Source organism: Montipora capricornis, chromosome 9 (genome assembly GCF_036669925.1).
Source record: "Montipora capricornis isolate CH-2021 chromosome 9, ASM3666992v2, whole genome shotgun sequence".
NCBI lineage: Eukaryota > Metazoa > Cnidaria > Anthozoa > Scleractinia > Acroporidae > Montipora > Montipora capricornis.
In genome coordinates, this window is record NC_090891.1 from 6,655,650 (window position 1) to 6,670,019 (window position 14,370).

General features: G+C 40.3%; 1 protein-coding gene across 1 annotated transcript in view; it reads left to right on the forward strand.

The window, feature by feature from the left end:
* The first annotated feature begins 12,906 nt into the window (after positions 1–12,906).
* LOC138017197 (uncharacterized) overlaps positions 12,907–14,370 on the forward strand; it is a 47,285-nt gene continuing 45,821 nt past the window's right edge. The window contains exons 1-2 of the mRNA XM_068864366.1: positions 12,907–12,964; positions 13,451–13,554. Of these exons, the coding sequence (XP_068720467.1) occupies positions 12,907–12,964; positions 13,451–13,554 (162 nt within the window). The remainder of the gene's footprint in view (positions 12,965–13,450; positions 13,555–14,370) is intronic.

The following is a 14,370-nucleotide window of genomic DNA, read 5'->3' on the forward strand; positions in this document are numbered from 1 at the left end:
CCCCTGCTTGTTTGGTTCGATTGTTGGGTTTTTTGTCTAGTTAGCGCCTACTGGCCACTGATCGATCCGTATCTGTGAAGTCAGCCAAAAGTTAAGGTAAGCAAAATGTTGCGTTTTTTGTCTGCAGCCGGTATAGTCAGTTTAGGAAACCCCTCTGGAAATGTTTTTTCCAAACAGTTCTCTGCCGATAGAAGACGCATAGTCTTTCCCTTCAATAATGCACAACATTAGCAGAACATATTCAAATCTTATTTCATATGTCCAATCTGTATGTCGCGTTTTTAATTGGGTAAGCTGGAATTTTCCTTTGGAACTATTTGACAATGGTCTCTATTTTAATATTTCTCATTTAGCCTTAGGTTTTGCTTCATAGAGGACAAGAAGCTAAAAAAATTGTTACGTTGTTTTAGGGGAAGAAATCCAAAACTAAGGCTTGTTTAAATGCACTCTCCTTTTAGATCCTGTAGATCTGGGCAGCGGGAAACGTCGTTCAATTGCAGTCATTTTGAAGGCGTTGAGCAACTGGCCAGATATCTTTTTGATCCTTGAAGATCGCAAACGGTAAGAGAATTTTATGTTTGTTCTTCTTACGTGTACTAGACCGAATTTTCCATCGAATTCGAGAGTCCATTTTCACTGTTACATAAGGCTAGAGCAACTTTTCGCCTTAAAATGTGGCATTTCAACGCTCACTGAGGTGGACTGTGCCGTGAATTGTATTTGAGATCGCCACGTAGCCATGTAGCTGAACTGAGGGATAAAGAGCGATTGTTCGTTTACCCTAATTTCATCTTAAGTTTGTTTATGATCAGTTGTAATGGAGTGAACCTTATTACAAGTTTGTCCCTCTGATCTCGGGAATTTTGGAATTTAGTTTTTGGTTTTCTTTGTTATGTTTTCTGATTCGGGTCGGTTCGAGTTGATCCGACGTGGACTGGCGGTCCGAGTCAGTTGATCCGGTCCGACTTTTGTATCTGCCTCTGCAAAAGGCCAACGAGGGCTCTTTTCATGCAATGTCACATTTTATAAACGTTTCCGTTTATGGCTTCGCGGATCTGCCACACTGATTGTTTATTGTTCCGAGCGCGCTGGATATATGATCTTTCACTGATTTCTGACGTTACGTTTCGTTAATTTTCGCGCGAACGTCCTTAAATGCCGAGTTGTTATAGTGCAACACCATTGGAAAAAGAAACTATACTAACATTTTGACTCTGTGTTCATTTTGTTCTTATTTGTTTACATTCCATCTTGATCGCCCTGCAACTACTTCCCAAGTTTACATTTTAGTGAGGACCTCTCTTTCGAGAAACTTTAAGTACAGATTATTATTATTATTATTATTATTATTATTATTAATATTTATTACTTTTAATTTTCATTTATTATTTAATTATTTATTACTATTGATGTTGAAACCTTGCTGGCTGGCTCATAATGTACGTCACCGCTCGTTGGCAAACGTTATGCGCTGGCTGGCAATATGTGTCATTTTGCATTTTAAAATATGCTGGCTGGTTAAAAGCCGTCTCACACGATGGCTGGCTGGGAGTTTTATATCCTGAAACTCTTGCTCGCTGGCAGTGAAGAGCGGGTATTTTTTTCCCAGGAACGTTAAATATTAACGAAGACTGACGTAGAAACATTGTAATAGTTGCTGCAACATTATATGAACAATTTTGTCAAAAATGGTCGTTGGGTACTCCTGATAAAACTACGGGATGGTGGAGCTCTGAAATGAAAAGAAATGAGTGTTTGAAATGCTTCGCCGACATGTAAAAGTCATTATTAACGTCAGAAGCGAGAACAGGCTTCACAGGCTAATCGGACATACATTCTCGTTGCCAGGTTTGCGTGTGCTGTTCGTTCAGTTGTGTACTGAACTGGGAAACTGATACTTCGGCACGCGGCTCTGCAGCGACCTTGGGGCGTAATAGCGATAATCGACCTGCGTCTTCTAATACTTTGCACCTTGGGAAAATTATTCAAAACAATCTATTCATATTCAGTCGGTGGATCGGTAAACAAAAGCACAGTGATTCAGAATGTATCCCAGAGTAACAAAAGTAGAGGTTTTACATGACAAAAATAGGGCCGTTTATATTAGGGAAAATAAGCCGCGGCTAACTCTGGCCGCGGCTTACGTAAGCCGCGAACACCCCGTATAAATGGTACAAAATCCACGTTCACGGCTTTCTCAAGCCGCGGCTTATCCTGGCCAGGGAGTTTATACTCGTATAAATAGTTCCTTTCGCGGCTTACGTAAGCCGCGGCCAGAGTTAGCCGCAGCTTATTTTCTCTCGTATAAACGGCCCTATTGTGTGTCTGTGTTTCGAAGGCTGGCGCAATCGAAGAGTATTTGCATGTTGCATATCAAAACATGACAAGCTGTCACCTAAAGAAAACAAATTTTCGATAAACATGCTGCAAACGAACTCGATTCAGGTCGGTTTACAATAGGAGACTTTGCTTTTATCCAGCTCCCATTGGCAATGCGACAGACCAGACGGGTGTTTGCCGTAGTGAAGTGAGAAACGCTGGTCACACTACAAAACGTCTTAACTACCGTATTGGGGAGCTTTAGCAACGACAACGGCGACGGCAACGAGAACGTCACAAATATGCATATTCAGTGGGCAAAAACAATAGCTTTGCACGCCCCGCACGTGCGTTTTTCATTTTTGTCCATTTCTTTGCCGTCGTCAGCAAAGCAACAACGTGAAATAACCAAGTTTGGAGTGTTATGGAGAACGTTAGCACTTGGAGATAAATTTTCATTTTTGTCCCCTAAATTAAGTGCCGCTAATACCGGTTTCATTCCTGAGGGACTGCCACACCTTTGTCTTATTAAAAAGCTTGGAACAGTTGCGAAGTGATCGCAAGAACGTGAGTTTATGTTTTTACAAGACGTTCTCGTTGCCGTTCCCGTCGTCGTTGCTAAAGCTCCGTAATATATTTACTCGAATATTGGGGAGCTTTAGCAACGACAACGGCGACGGCAACGAGAACGTCACAAATATGCATATTCAGTGGGCAAAAACAATAGCTTTGCACGCCCCGCACGTGCGTTTTTCATTTTTGTCCATTTCTTTGCCGTCGTCAGCAAAGCAACAACGTGAAATAACCAAGTTTGGAGTGTTATGGAGAACGTTAGCACTTGGAGATAAATTTTCATTTTTGTCCCCTAAATTAAGTGCCGCTAATACCGGTTTCATTCCTGAGGGACTGCCACACCTTTGTCTTATTAAAAAGCTTGGAACAGTTGCGAAGTGATCGCAAGAACGTGAGTTTATGTTTTTACAAGACGTTCTCGTTGCCGTTCCCGTCGTCGTTGCTAAAGCTCCGTAATATATTTACTCGAATAAGCGCCGCCCTCGAATACGCGCCGCATCTGGGACAAAAAAGTTAATAAGCGCCGCCCTCGAATAAGCGCCGCACCGCCGATGCGGCGCTTATTCGAGGAATTTCGTATAACCAGGAAGAACACTATAAATTGTTCCACAACGACAAAGGAGTTTGCTCTCACCGCTAATATTTTCGCTCTCGTTATCATGAAACTCTCGGGCTTTTTTCACCGCGAGAATTTCTCTCGTAATTCTAGATTTACTATCAGTTTAATATGAGTCCATAGGAAAATTAACAGATAGAAAGTGTACCGTTGAATAAAAATATAGAAAAAGTAAATTGTCTGGTACAGTGTTGAAATAAGCGCCGCCCTCGAATAAGCGCCGCACTTGTGGCGCGAAAAATTAAATAAGCGCTTATTCGAGTAAATACGGTATGCTAAACTACATGTATACTTTACTTTATAAAATTACTAGGACAGTACGCGCACTCTCATTGGTCAATATAGTTGTGTTTAGACGTATGGAAACACGGCTGTGATATCACACGAATTTTGATTGGTTATGTGTTGTCAAGACGAGCGTTTTGATTGGCTGTCAGGAAATATGAGCGTGTATCAAGAAAATCTTTTATGCAAGAAAAAAAAAATTTCGATAAACATGTTATCAACGAACTCGATTCAGGTGGTTACTATAGTAAACTTTGCTTTTATCCTGCTGCCATTGGCAATACGACAGACTAGACGGACGTTTACCATAGCAAAGTGAGAAAAGCTAGTCACACTACAAAACGTCTTACAGTGCATTTCACAAAACTTTTGACAGGCGATTTGCGAAGTTCGTTGTAAATTTCATAAGTTCGCTTCGAACTTGGGAATTTCAATACGTAACTGTCAATCAAATGACAAACTTAGAAATGAACTTGGAAATTTCGCGCAGAACTTCGTGGGAATGTGGCGAAGAAATTTCACCATTGCTCTCGGTTGTTGTTTTGAAATAAGTGCCTTCACCATACAAGGAAAGGCAATTCCAAGTTTTGTTCGGCAGAAAATTATTGAAAGCTGGTTAGAATGGAAAGGACCATCTCAAATAGGACAGGAACTGAGACTTCCCAAACAAACCATTGCCAAAATTGTTGATATTTTCGTTCGCAGTGGGAATATCGAAGAAAACAAATGAAGAAATATCACTCGGTCAGCGCGGGCTGAATGATGTGAATAATTATATGGAGTGTTGTAAAACTACCAACCGCAGCGTTTACAGCAGTGATATCCAAAACAAACCGGTAAAGAATAACGTTCCAATGTTTTCCCGAAAATGTCCCGTCGCGTGCATGCAGCCGCAGCGTAACGCAAGATCTTGGTTTATATTCTTTCAAAAAATTCAGCGTTATTCCACACGAATCACTGACTCTTGAAAATGAAAATATATTTTCCAGTAATTAGCAGCCTGCTCGGACATTGAGTGTTCAATGTTCATTCCCACGAGGTTCGGCGCGAAATTCCCAAGTTCGTTGACTGCGTCTAGGGTTTGCATAACTGTCTCGAATTCTCCCAACTCCAACTCGCCTTTAGATGAGGCTACAGAAACACCTAAAACGCCCTCTATTGCTTAAATAGTAAAAAAAAAAAAAAAAAAAAAAAACGCAAGTGTAACCACAGCCATTAGAGAGATTAAGCATGACGTTTACGGCCAACGGCAAACGGGAAACGGCAGGCTCTTGCTTGTCATAAAAGCGTGAAAATTATCTCATTTTCACTAGTCTCGTTCCTTTGAGAAGTTGCTTGATATATGGGCTAACACGACAGAAATGAGCGAATATCAAGCAGGGTTCTTCCATCTTTGGCAAAACCCCAATTTCAATCCGACGTTTGCCGTTTGGCGTAACCGTCATGCTTAATCTCTCTATTAGAGACTTTTAGATCCACGTTTGCGGCTAACCTCAAACTGCTGGAAGATGACTAGCGCTTGCCGTCACGTTCGAGGGTAAGTTTTGACGTTTTCAACGGCGGAAGGTAGGTTTTCACGTAAGTAATTTACCTCAGCTCTTTATGGCATGGAAGTTACATTATCCCACGTATGAACGGGGCAGATATAAAAAGCAACTTTTTATCTTTCATTTCATGTGAACTAACAATCAAAAGAGCCGTGGTTTTATTTTTTCGTTGACTGAAACATCAACGCTGAGCATCGAGGAAATTCAATATGGCGGCCTCCGCAGCTTTGCAGTTGTGTACTTAAACCTAAATGCACGAACTATCACAACTTCTAACGCCAAACCGCAAATCTCAAACCTCAGTTTGCGGTTAGCCGTAAACGTGCATCTAAAGGTCTCTATTATCTCACATTTTACGTCATTAATTTAGACCACCTCATGCAGTAATTACAGCTAGGCAGGATGAGCTGTAATGAGCAGGTCTTCACAATTTATGCTTGGTAGGCTGAATATGAGGAGTGTATTGAGGCAATAAAGACAGGGCAGAAAGAAGCAGTGTATCTCTCAGGAAAGTTAGCTGCAACTCTTATGGAACCAGAAACGCTCAGGTGACAATATAATTATCCCTTGTAAATTGCACAAATCCAGTACACTTAAGAACAGTATTCCAATTACAGTTTGTGAGTATTTAGTTAAAATGGCTCAAATCTTATTAGGATTGAGCACTCTGATTTCTTTTACTAATTATCTGAGTCATTTAGGATAAATGTATTTCTTTTTAAAAACACCTTAAAGCTGTACATGCAGTTTGCAAGCCACGAAACATTTAGTCTGTTCCAGGCATTAGGTTAGTAAACGTGCGAAAGATGCTAAGCCCCCTCCATTTTTTTGCCATGCTTACCCACAGGCTACAAAGCACTCAGAAACAAGAGGCTATGGGTAGCCTAGACTTTGTTTGGAGGATTTTTAGCTTATTTCCTTTAAGGTGGCTTACTTCAGTTCAGAACACCAGGTACAGATCCTTCAGCAATTAGTGCAGACTCGATTATCAAATCTCGTAAACCAGCGTCCTGCAAACGTTTCCCGATCACTGACAAGAACGTACAAATGGTATGGAACACACTCATCCTCAGCAAAAGATCGTTAAACTGCTCTTTGTGTTTCCTCTTTATCTCGGTAGCTTTAGCATACAGTGCCTAAACAAACACAACCACTATGCTTTAGAGAGTCAAAGTTTCCTTGATCTGTGGAGACTTCACTAGGACTTGATACGCAGTAGACATGTTCGTCGCTGGAGCATTAATTGTTGAAAGGAAACCCACGTTATCCTTAGCAACTTCGTGATTGAAGATTGCTTCCCACTTGCATGAACACGTACTAACATCCATAGCAAGTTCTTTTTCCATGCACGTTCCATGATTTGATTTAGCTTGACCTCCACATATCCCCTAGACTGGGGCGCACAGAGCTGGCTGGCGTTGTAGATAGGCAGAATTTCATCATCCACGGACTCGATACATCTCCACTTCGACTTTACGAAGATTGGCGCTGAAGCTGATGGAGGGTGGGGACCAAAATGATTAGCATGAACAGCGATTCCGTTGACTCGGTGGGACGTACGTTCACCAGACGAGTTCTCTTCGAGACGATCAATATTGTCCCAGGCTAGAGTGGTACTGATTTAAACGGAAGGATGTTGTCGGGAAGAGCAACTTCGTTGCGTGATGTTGCCGCCCACGTTTGAAGTCACAGCGCGGTATTTATCTCTTCAAGTTGGGAGTACGCAATTCCGTGATCAAAGTGGTTTAAAATTTAAATAAGTTGAACATTGACGGTGAGAGATTTTACGGCGTATGGAAGTAGAATGTGCTTTGGGGGCGTGAAATCTTTCCAGAACAGGACTGCAAACCTGGACTGAAATCTAGTGCTACCGGTCAGCAGAGTGAACAAAAACTCTCTGAGATCATCTGGAATGGTCGCGACATTTTCAGTAATCTCGAAAGGTTAGGGAAGCCATGAAGCACTTATTTCTTGTGACTGGATAGTCTAAGGTGGAGGGCGATCTTCCAAATGTCCTCGGTACAATTTAAAGGGCTAGCATTCCAATCGCACTTCTCCATAGCCAGCTTGGCTAAGTCCAATGTGGAAAGACTACGCTGAATAAAAAAAACGCATTTGTTGCCAGAAAGGTCCTCAAAATCCAATGTGTCTGTGAATTCTCCTTCAAGTTTTGTTCTAAAATGGGTTCTCGTAGATTCCTTGATTTCCGTGACTCCTTGAGATTTAAAGAAAGGTGTAAATAGCGTGTACAACTGAGCCATTCTAACAACCCTCGGGTTTTCCAAAAAAACCTTTTATCATATAGGTAAACAAACTGGTATATTCAAGACACTCTTCTTCCTCTTTGTTAGTTTAACCACAGCTAACAGCTCCTTGAACTTCTCGAGTGTAATCATGATAACAAGACTTATAGTAGCACGCTTCTGCCACAGCAAGTTTTCTAGTGACAACATCCAGTATCCTTGGATCGTTTTTACTTACAGCTGCTTTCCTGATGGTGCTATCAGCACGCAGGTCAACACACTGAATAAGTGCCTCTATAGTTTTGGTTCCTTTGAAGTATTTGATCTTTCCACAAAATACGCAAATTCGCTCATAGATTCAGCCTACTTTGAGTGGTAACGGTTGTCGTATCGAAGATCTGCGGCTACTTGTATCACCTTGCTCTTCGACTTGGACAGCAGACTGAGACAGCTGTTGAGGATCCGCCTTTAAGGTAAAGATACTACGACTTTTCCTGTGATATTTGATCTGCGGGGTATCTCTCCTTCCTTTAGGGTTTTTGCAATATCATGGATCTCCTTGTGGTTACGGATAACTGCAGCATTAAGGAATATTTTTCACGACTCAAGGTCTTTTTAAAGAAGCCAAATCACCATTCGCTTTTTTCCTTTGTCGTTTGTTATCTTCGACATTATTTTCTAGAGTTCTTCATTTTACTCTTTAGGTGTGCAATAAAAGGTAAAGTTTAATGTTTAATGTTGCGTTTTTTTTTTGTTTTAGAATAAATTACTATAGGCTTAAAGTATTTGAAAAGTTAAAATTCGGGATTCATTATCGCAGCGGTTCAACTACAAACTCGTATCATCGAGTTCATGCACATCTCGAATGACAGTCACTATAAGTTTACACATTGTTGTTTCAATTATACCCAACACTCCATCAGAATGCTTACTGTTTACTTATCTGACTATTTTTTATAACTAAATTGCAGTAGTTTTGACCAGATTTCAATTACAAAAACAATGATAATCAATAAATAAGTTAACGTGCTCACCTGCCATTAAGAGAGCCATCTTGACTTTCCTTAAAGTGCATTGCAAACTTCATGGGAACCATTAATTTCACTTTTTCTTTTCCTTCTAGAGAGGGAAATTGAAATCTGGCTAACAGAAGATGATAAATGTGATGTCATGTTTTGAATGTCGGTGTAAATACTATTTTTGGTCCAGCTAAATATTTTAAATATACATTTTAAAGACAAGCCTCTTTTTCATGAAGAAGCGAATTTTTGCCTTATTTTAGCCTGTAAAATATACAAGAGAGCTACTCTTTCTGGTTTGCTAGAGCGAGTTTCAATTGAGTGTCGCAAAACCAAAACCAAAGTAATTTGGCCAATCAAAAAAGAACGGTGACAATCCAGTAAACCAATCAAAACTCCAGGTAAATACACGTAGCCGAAACAAAGCGCGGGAAAATGTGCATACGCGAGCCACGATTGGTTTTGGTTTCACTTTTGATTGCTTGAAAATATGGCGCGAGAACATTGAACCAATCACTGAGTGAAGTAATGCAAAACCAAGGCACTCACTCAATTGAAAATCACTCTTGATAGCTTTTTGTGATCACTACCAACCAAGTTTCAAATTTGTGTCACTCCCAGCTGGTCCCTCTGAGTGGTACATCTGAAATGGCCTGTCCCATGGACTATAAGGATGCGAGAGCGCGTGACGTGATGCTAAGACGGTTGTAACGGCCGATTCAGCTGCTCGCGGAAAATGTTCCATAACAACTTCAAATCGTGACTTTTATTTTGGAAAATCCATTTTATGGACAGCCAGATAAATCAAGTTCACTTACCTAATACATAGATTTAGTCAAGCCTAAAAGCGGAGCTCCTGTGGCTAACCCCAGAAAGCAATATAGTGTTTTTGGAAATAATTATTCTTCTGCATTAAGTATAAACGCAATCGTCATTAATGTGTACAGTTTACAGTGGTCAAAAAGATCAAACACCTCTGAGCTGACAGCAGTAAACAAACAAGCCTTGCAAACAATAACTAACAATCTTAATCAACAGCTAAAACTGAAATTAGATGCACAATAATCTCTGTCGAAACATTGCCGTTTGACTGACAATCTTTACTTCCTCTCTCTTCAGCTCAGAACCACAGCAAAAATCGTTACTAATTGAGAAGTCAACCTAAGGTGTATTAAATTCGCTTACTCGACTGCAATTTCACATTCAAACAAAACAGCTCACAACTGAACACCCATTTCACACAAAATGCCTACAAATGTCATTGCTGAAATACGTCAGAATCTGTCAACACGGGATTTCAATCGTTTTCAGGCCATCTTCCTGATTTAGCTAGTTTTACAAAATATTTGAGGCAGCGAGGCATATAAGCTCAGTATTAAAAAAAGAAAACATTAAGCTTAACTCAAAGCTAACCGTTGTAAATATGTGTTTTGTCTCTCGCTCTATTTCTCTCAGCCTTACGTTGATTTTCGTTGACATTTTCTCTTCTTCTTCTTCTTCTTCTTCCTCGGCTTCTCTCGAGGATTTCTTCGCTTAAATTCTTCAAATTTCGTCTCCTCTTCTCTCGTGCTCTTTGCTGCTCTTTATCCCGTTGCTCGTCACTAATGTGATTTCCCGCCAGAAAAACGCGGGTTGCCAAATGCGACGCTGCCACGCAAATTCCCGTCAAGGAAAATTGCCCGAACACTTCCGTCCCAAAGGCTGTCCTGTCTCCCCACCTTCACCCCGACAGTCTGTACGGGCGGACAGACGGACTGATGGACGGACGTGACGTCATAACCAAAATTTCTCGCATGGATAGATTTCCCAACAAATCTTACCCACGGTGGTCCGATGGCGCGCTTCGTGCGCCTGTGTTCCACAACTGTTTTCTGCGTTGTCCCGAATGATGGTTTTCTGGGACGCTTCGTTTTTCCCACGGCCGCGTGCCTGCATAATTTTGCTAGCATCGTGTAATTCATTACATTTACATGGCTCTGAAACCTTAGCACTCGGTCGTGAGCGGTCGTGGAGGCTGCACGCCATGTCCATTTTTTATTGTAGCTAACGAAGCATCAGGTCTGAAGGGGAAAATGAAGCGTCCCTAAAGCCGCGGTTACATGAGCGATTTAATCAAATTTTGTCGCGTCGCCAGCGCGAGATGAAAATCAAGGGTGTAGCCACCCTTGAACTGGCGACGCGACAGCCTAAAAAATCGCAAGAAAAAAGTCGCCAGAGTTAAAACTTTCGCGACAAAATCGCAGAGATAGTTGCCCGTGTAGTCACCCTGCAATTTATTGCCCGCGCTTGCGACGCGACTAAAGAGTATTTAGCCAATGAAATGAAGGGAGGAATGTATGTTTATAGTGCCCAGATCTCTTGAAGTACGCGATTCGCGCGGCCTTCAATTTGTAGCCAAAGTTGTCACAAGTGTAGCCACCCTGGCTCGCAGGCGACGCGACAAAATCTGAGAAAAATCGCATCACCCGCGGGAGACAAAAATCGCTCGTGTAGCCGCGGCTTAAAAACCATCACATCCCTTGGGTGAACGCAGGAAATAGTAGGTGCCTGTGAGTGAACTAGATTTATCTGGCTGTTCATAAAATTGATTTTCGCAAAGAAACGTCGCGATTTGGAGTTTTTATGGAAATTTTACTCAATCAATTGAATCGTCCGTTACAACTGGCTACCTCAAATAACGTGACGCCGCGCGTGCAACGAAAAACACAAAAACTCGTTTCCGGTCATACACACAATTCTTTAATAAATATTCCTCCTTGGTCTGTCACTTAGTCTTCCACGGTCTAGTGGTCATCGCGATCGCCTCGAATCCTTATTAAGGACTACCTCCTCTGGAAAATGTTTCTCCCATTAGCTAAAAGATCTTACGCATGCGCAGGAAAATCACGGACCCCCCCCTCCCCCTCCACCCCCACCTCCACAAAAAAAAAAAAAAAAGAAAAAAAACAGTAGGGCCAAATCCCCTGGCTTTTTCCTTCGAAAAAAGTGATTGGTGTACTTCACTTTGAAGAAATTTGTATAAGTCGCGTCCTTATGGATACTGTCCATTTTACATGATAATCAAACAGAAGAAACTCTCCTAAAAACATGGAATCATTTATGAATGGTATGCAGCCGAGGGTAGTATGCTAGTGAGTTTCTACAAAAAACAATTACATAGAGAGCACCTTGCCTTGTCGCCATCAAGCAAAACAAAAACATGTGTCGATAATATTTACAAGCTACTTTTAATGTTGATGACGAACGTTATGCGGTAGTTTTCGGGTCATGAAAATCGTGCTTTTTTTTTTCTTTCCATTTCAGGAACTTTAAACAAAGAGGAGATGAGCTGGAGCTAAAAATAGCACTGCTAAAGCTTCGTAAACAAGGGTTTGTAAGCATTGTATGAAACATTCATAAACATTCACATGCAGCCCCTACTTTTCCTCTTTTGTCCGCTATTCTCCATTCTTATATCCATTGTCAAATCTACAACGGATGCTGTTATCTCAATACTCCTCAATAATAATAGCCACAATTTATGATAGTTCTTTTTAACGACACAGCAAGCAAAGTTAATAAGATGGTTCACCCACGGAAAGGGGTCACTGCGTTGTCGCAGTAGATAACAGTTTTTTTCCTTGTGGACACGTTACAAACCTCTACGTAGCCTTCATGGACTCCTTTCATCACCGTGATCTAAAGGGAAAACACGGTAAGTGCAGTGACGACAGCATTCACCTTCTACGAAGGAGCGGTAGAAGAGCGGGGATGGCCTTCGTGGAGCAGGGATAGCGTAGTAGTGATTGCACTCGCCTCCCACCAATGTGACCCGGGTTCGATTCTGGACTCGTGGCCATGCATACGTGCGTTAAGTTTGTCGTTAGTTCTTTACTCTGTTCCGAGAGGTTTTTCTCCGATTCTCCAGTTTTCCTCTCTCAAAAACCAACATTTATAAATTCCCAACTTGATCGAATGCAGAACCTCCATAAAAACCACTTTCGCGTGAGTGGAGCTTCCTGGGTAGATATCATTAATTATCAATTAATTAATTAATTTATTTATTGATTGATTGCCAAGCAGCCGGAGTCACAGTAGTAAATTCCTTTGCAAGTTCTTTGTGAAATGCCAACATATTAATGGCGCTTTAACCGTTACAAATAATCTTTAACCCTTCATTTCAAGGAACACTTGAGCCAGCTTGGGATGGACCTTTGTTTCATTTAAATTGTTTCTTTCAGATTACTAAATTGAACGATTGTATAAAGCTGTGAGCACTTTTATTATAAACAAAGGATTTACATTTTTTTTTTTACCCTAGTAGGATGTTATCCCAAAAACTCAATGTCAGTTGTCGTAACTCTGTCAACTCTTCGTTAGCAGGTAAGGTTAAGGACTTGAATGCACCAACATGCCCACATCTGCAAACGTTTTGAGAAAATCGCATGCCAACTGTTACTTGGAAATCACATGAAGGGATAGCAAAACTAATTACCTTCTATAGATTGAAGTTGAATTTCTTTTCAAGCTTTGATTTGTCGTAAAAATATTGAAGATCCGTTACCAGGATTCATGATAAGAAATAAGTGTAAGCGTTCTCTGGTAAAAAGTTTTAAAAAGACTATGAGCTTTCGACAGACTGAACTGCTGTCTTCAACTTTGAAGACAGCAGTTCAGTCTGTCGAAAGCTCATAGTCTTTTTAAACGTTTTACCAGAGAACGATTATACTTATTTCTTTGATTTGTCGTTTGGGGAACGGTTACTTTGACCACCGAATAGCGATAATGAGCGGAGTAAATTTGAAGAAGAATTAGAAGTTTCACTTTTAGGAAATCTTTTCGAACGGTTTCGTTGTCTTTCCCATCTAGGACCCAAGCTGTCGTGGAACCAGACCCATAACTCTTCACGTACTATTTTTTTACCTTGTTTTACGGTGGAGCAATTAACTGACACGGCGTTCCTAATCAAGAAGGTAAATTTTGACATCAGTTTTGATATAATTTTTTGCGAATAGTAGAAATGTCATGCTGTGTACTTATTTTATAATGATAGCAATAATAATAATATAATAATAATAATAATAATCATCATCATCATCATCATCATCATAATAATAATAATAATCTGAGAAACGTTCTGGAGCGATGAAAGCCATGAAAAATTCCTTAGGCAACTTGTTGTTGCCTGGCCCCCAAGAAGATAACCCGGATCCAACTTTTGGAAAAGCCGGTGCTGAATCCAATAATAATAATAATAATAATAATAATAATAATAATAATAATAATAATAATAATAATAATAATAATAATAATAATAAAAGTAATAATAATAATAATAATAATAATAATAAGAATAATAATAAGGAGGAGGGAAAGGCGATTTTTTGGTTTTTTGTTTTGTTTTCAACTCCCCTAAAAAAACCGTGCCCCTTTTATTCAACCTCACCCCATAAAGAAAATCCCTTTTCAAACAGTTGATAAATAACCCAGGTTAATTAAATTCCCCTAGTTTCATTTAAATTTACCTAGTTTGATTTAAATGGACCTGAATTTAATTTCAACCTGTAACATATATATTTCATAAGCATCCAATACGACAAGCATCCAATACGTGTAGATGTTTTCTTCATGAAGCAATATATAAAACACAAATGAAGACAAGACACGTTTATAAAGAACACCTATATTTCGACCGACTTGCCGGTCTTCATCAGGGTGAATGAAGAAAGACCGTTATACACAAATTTATACTACGCCATTGAAAAACGAAAGTGCACGCTACGACCTCA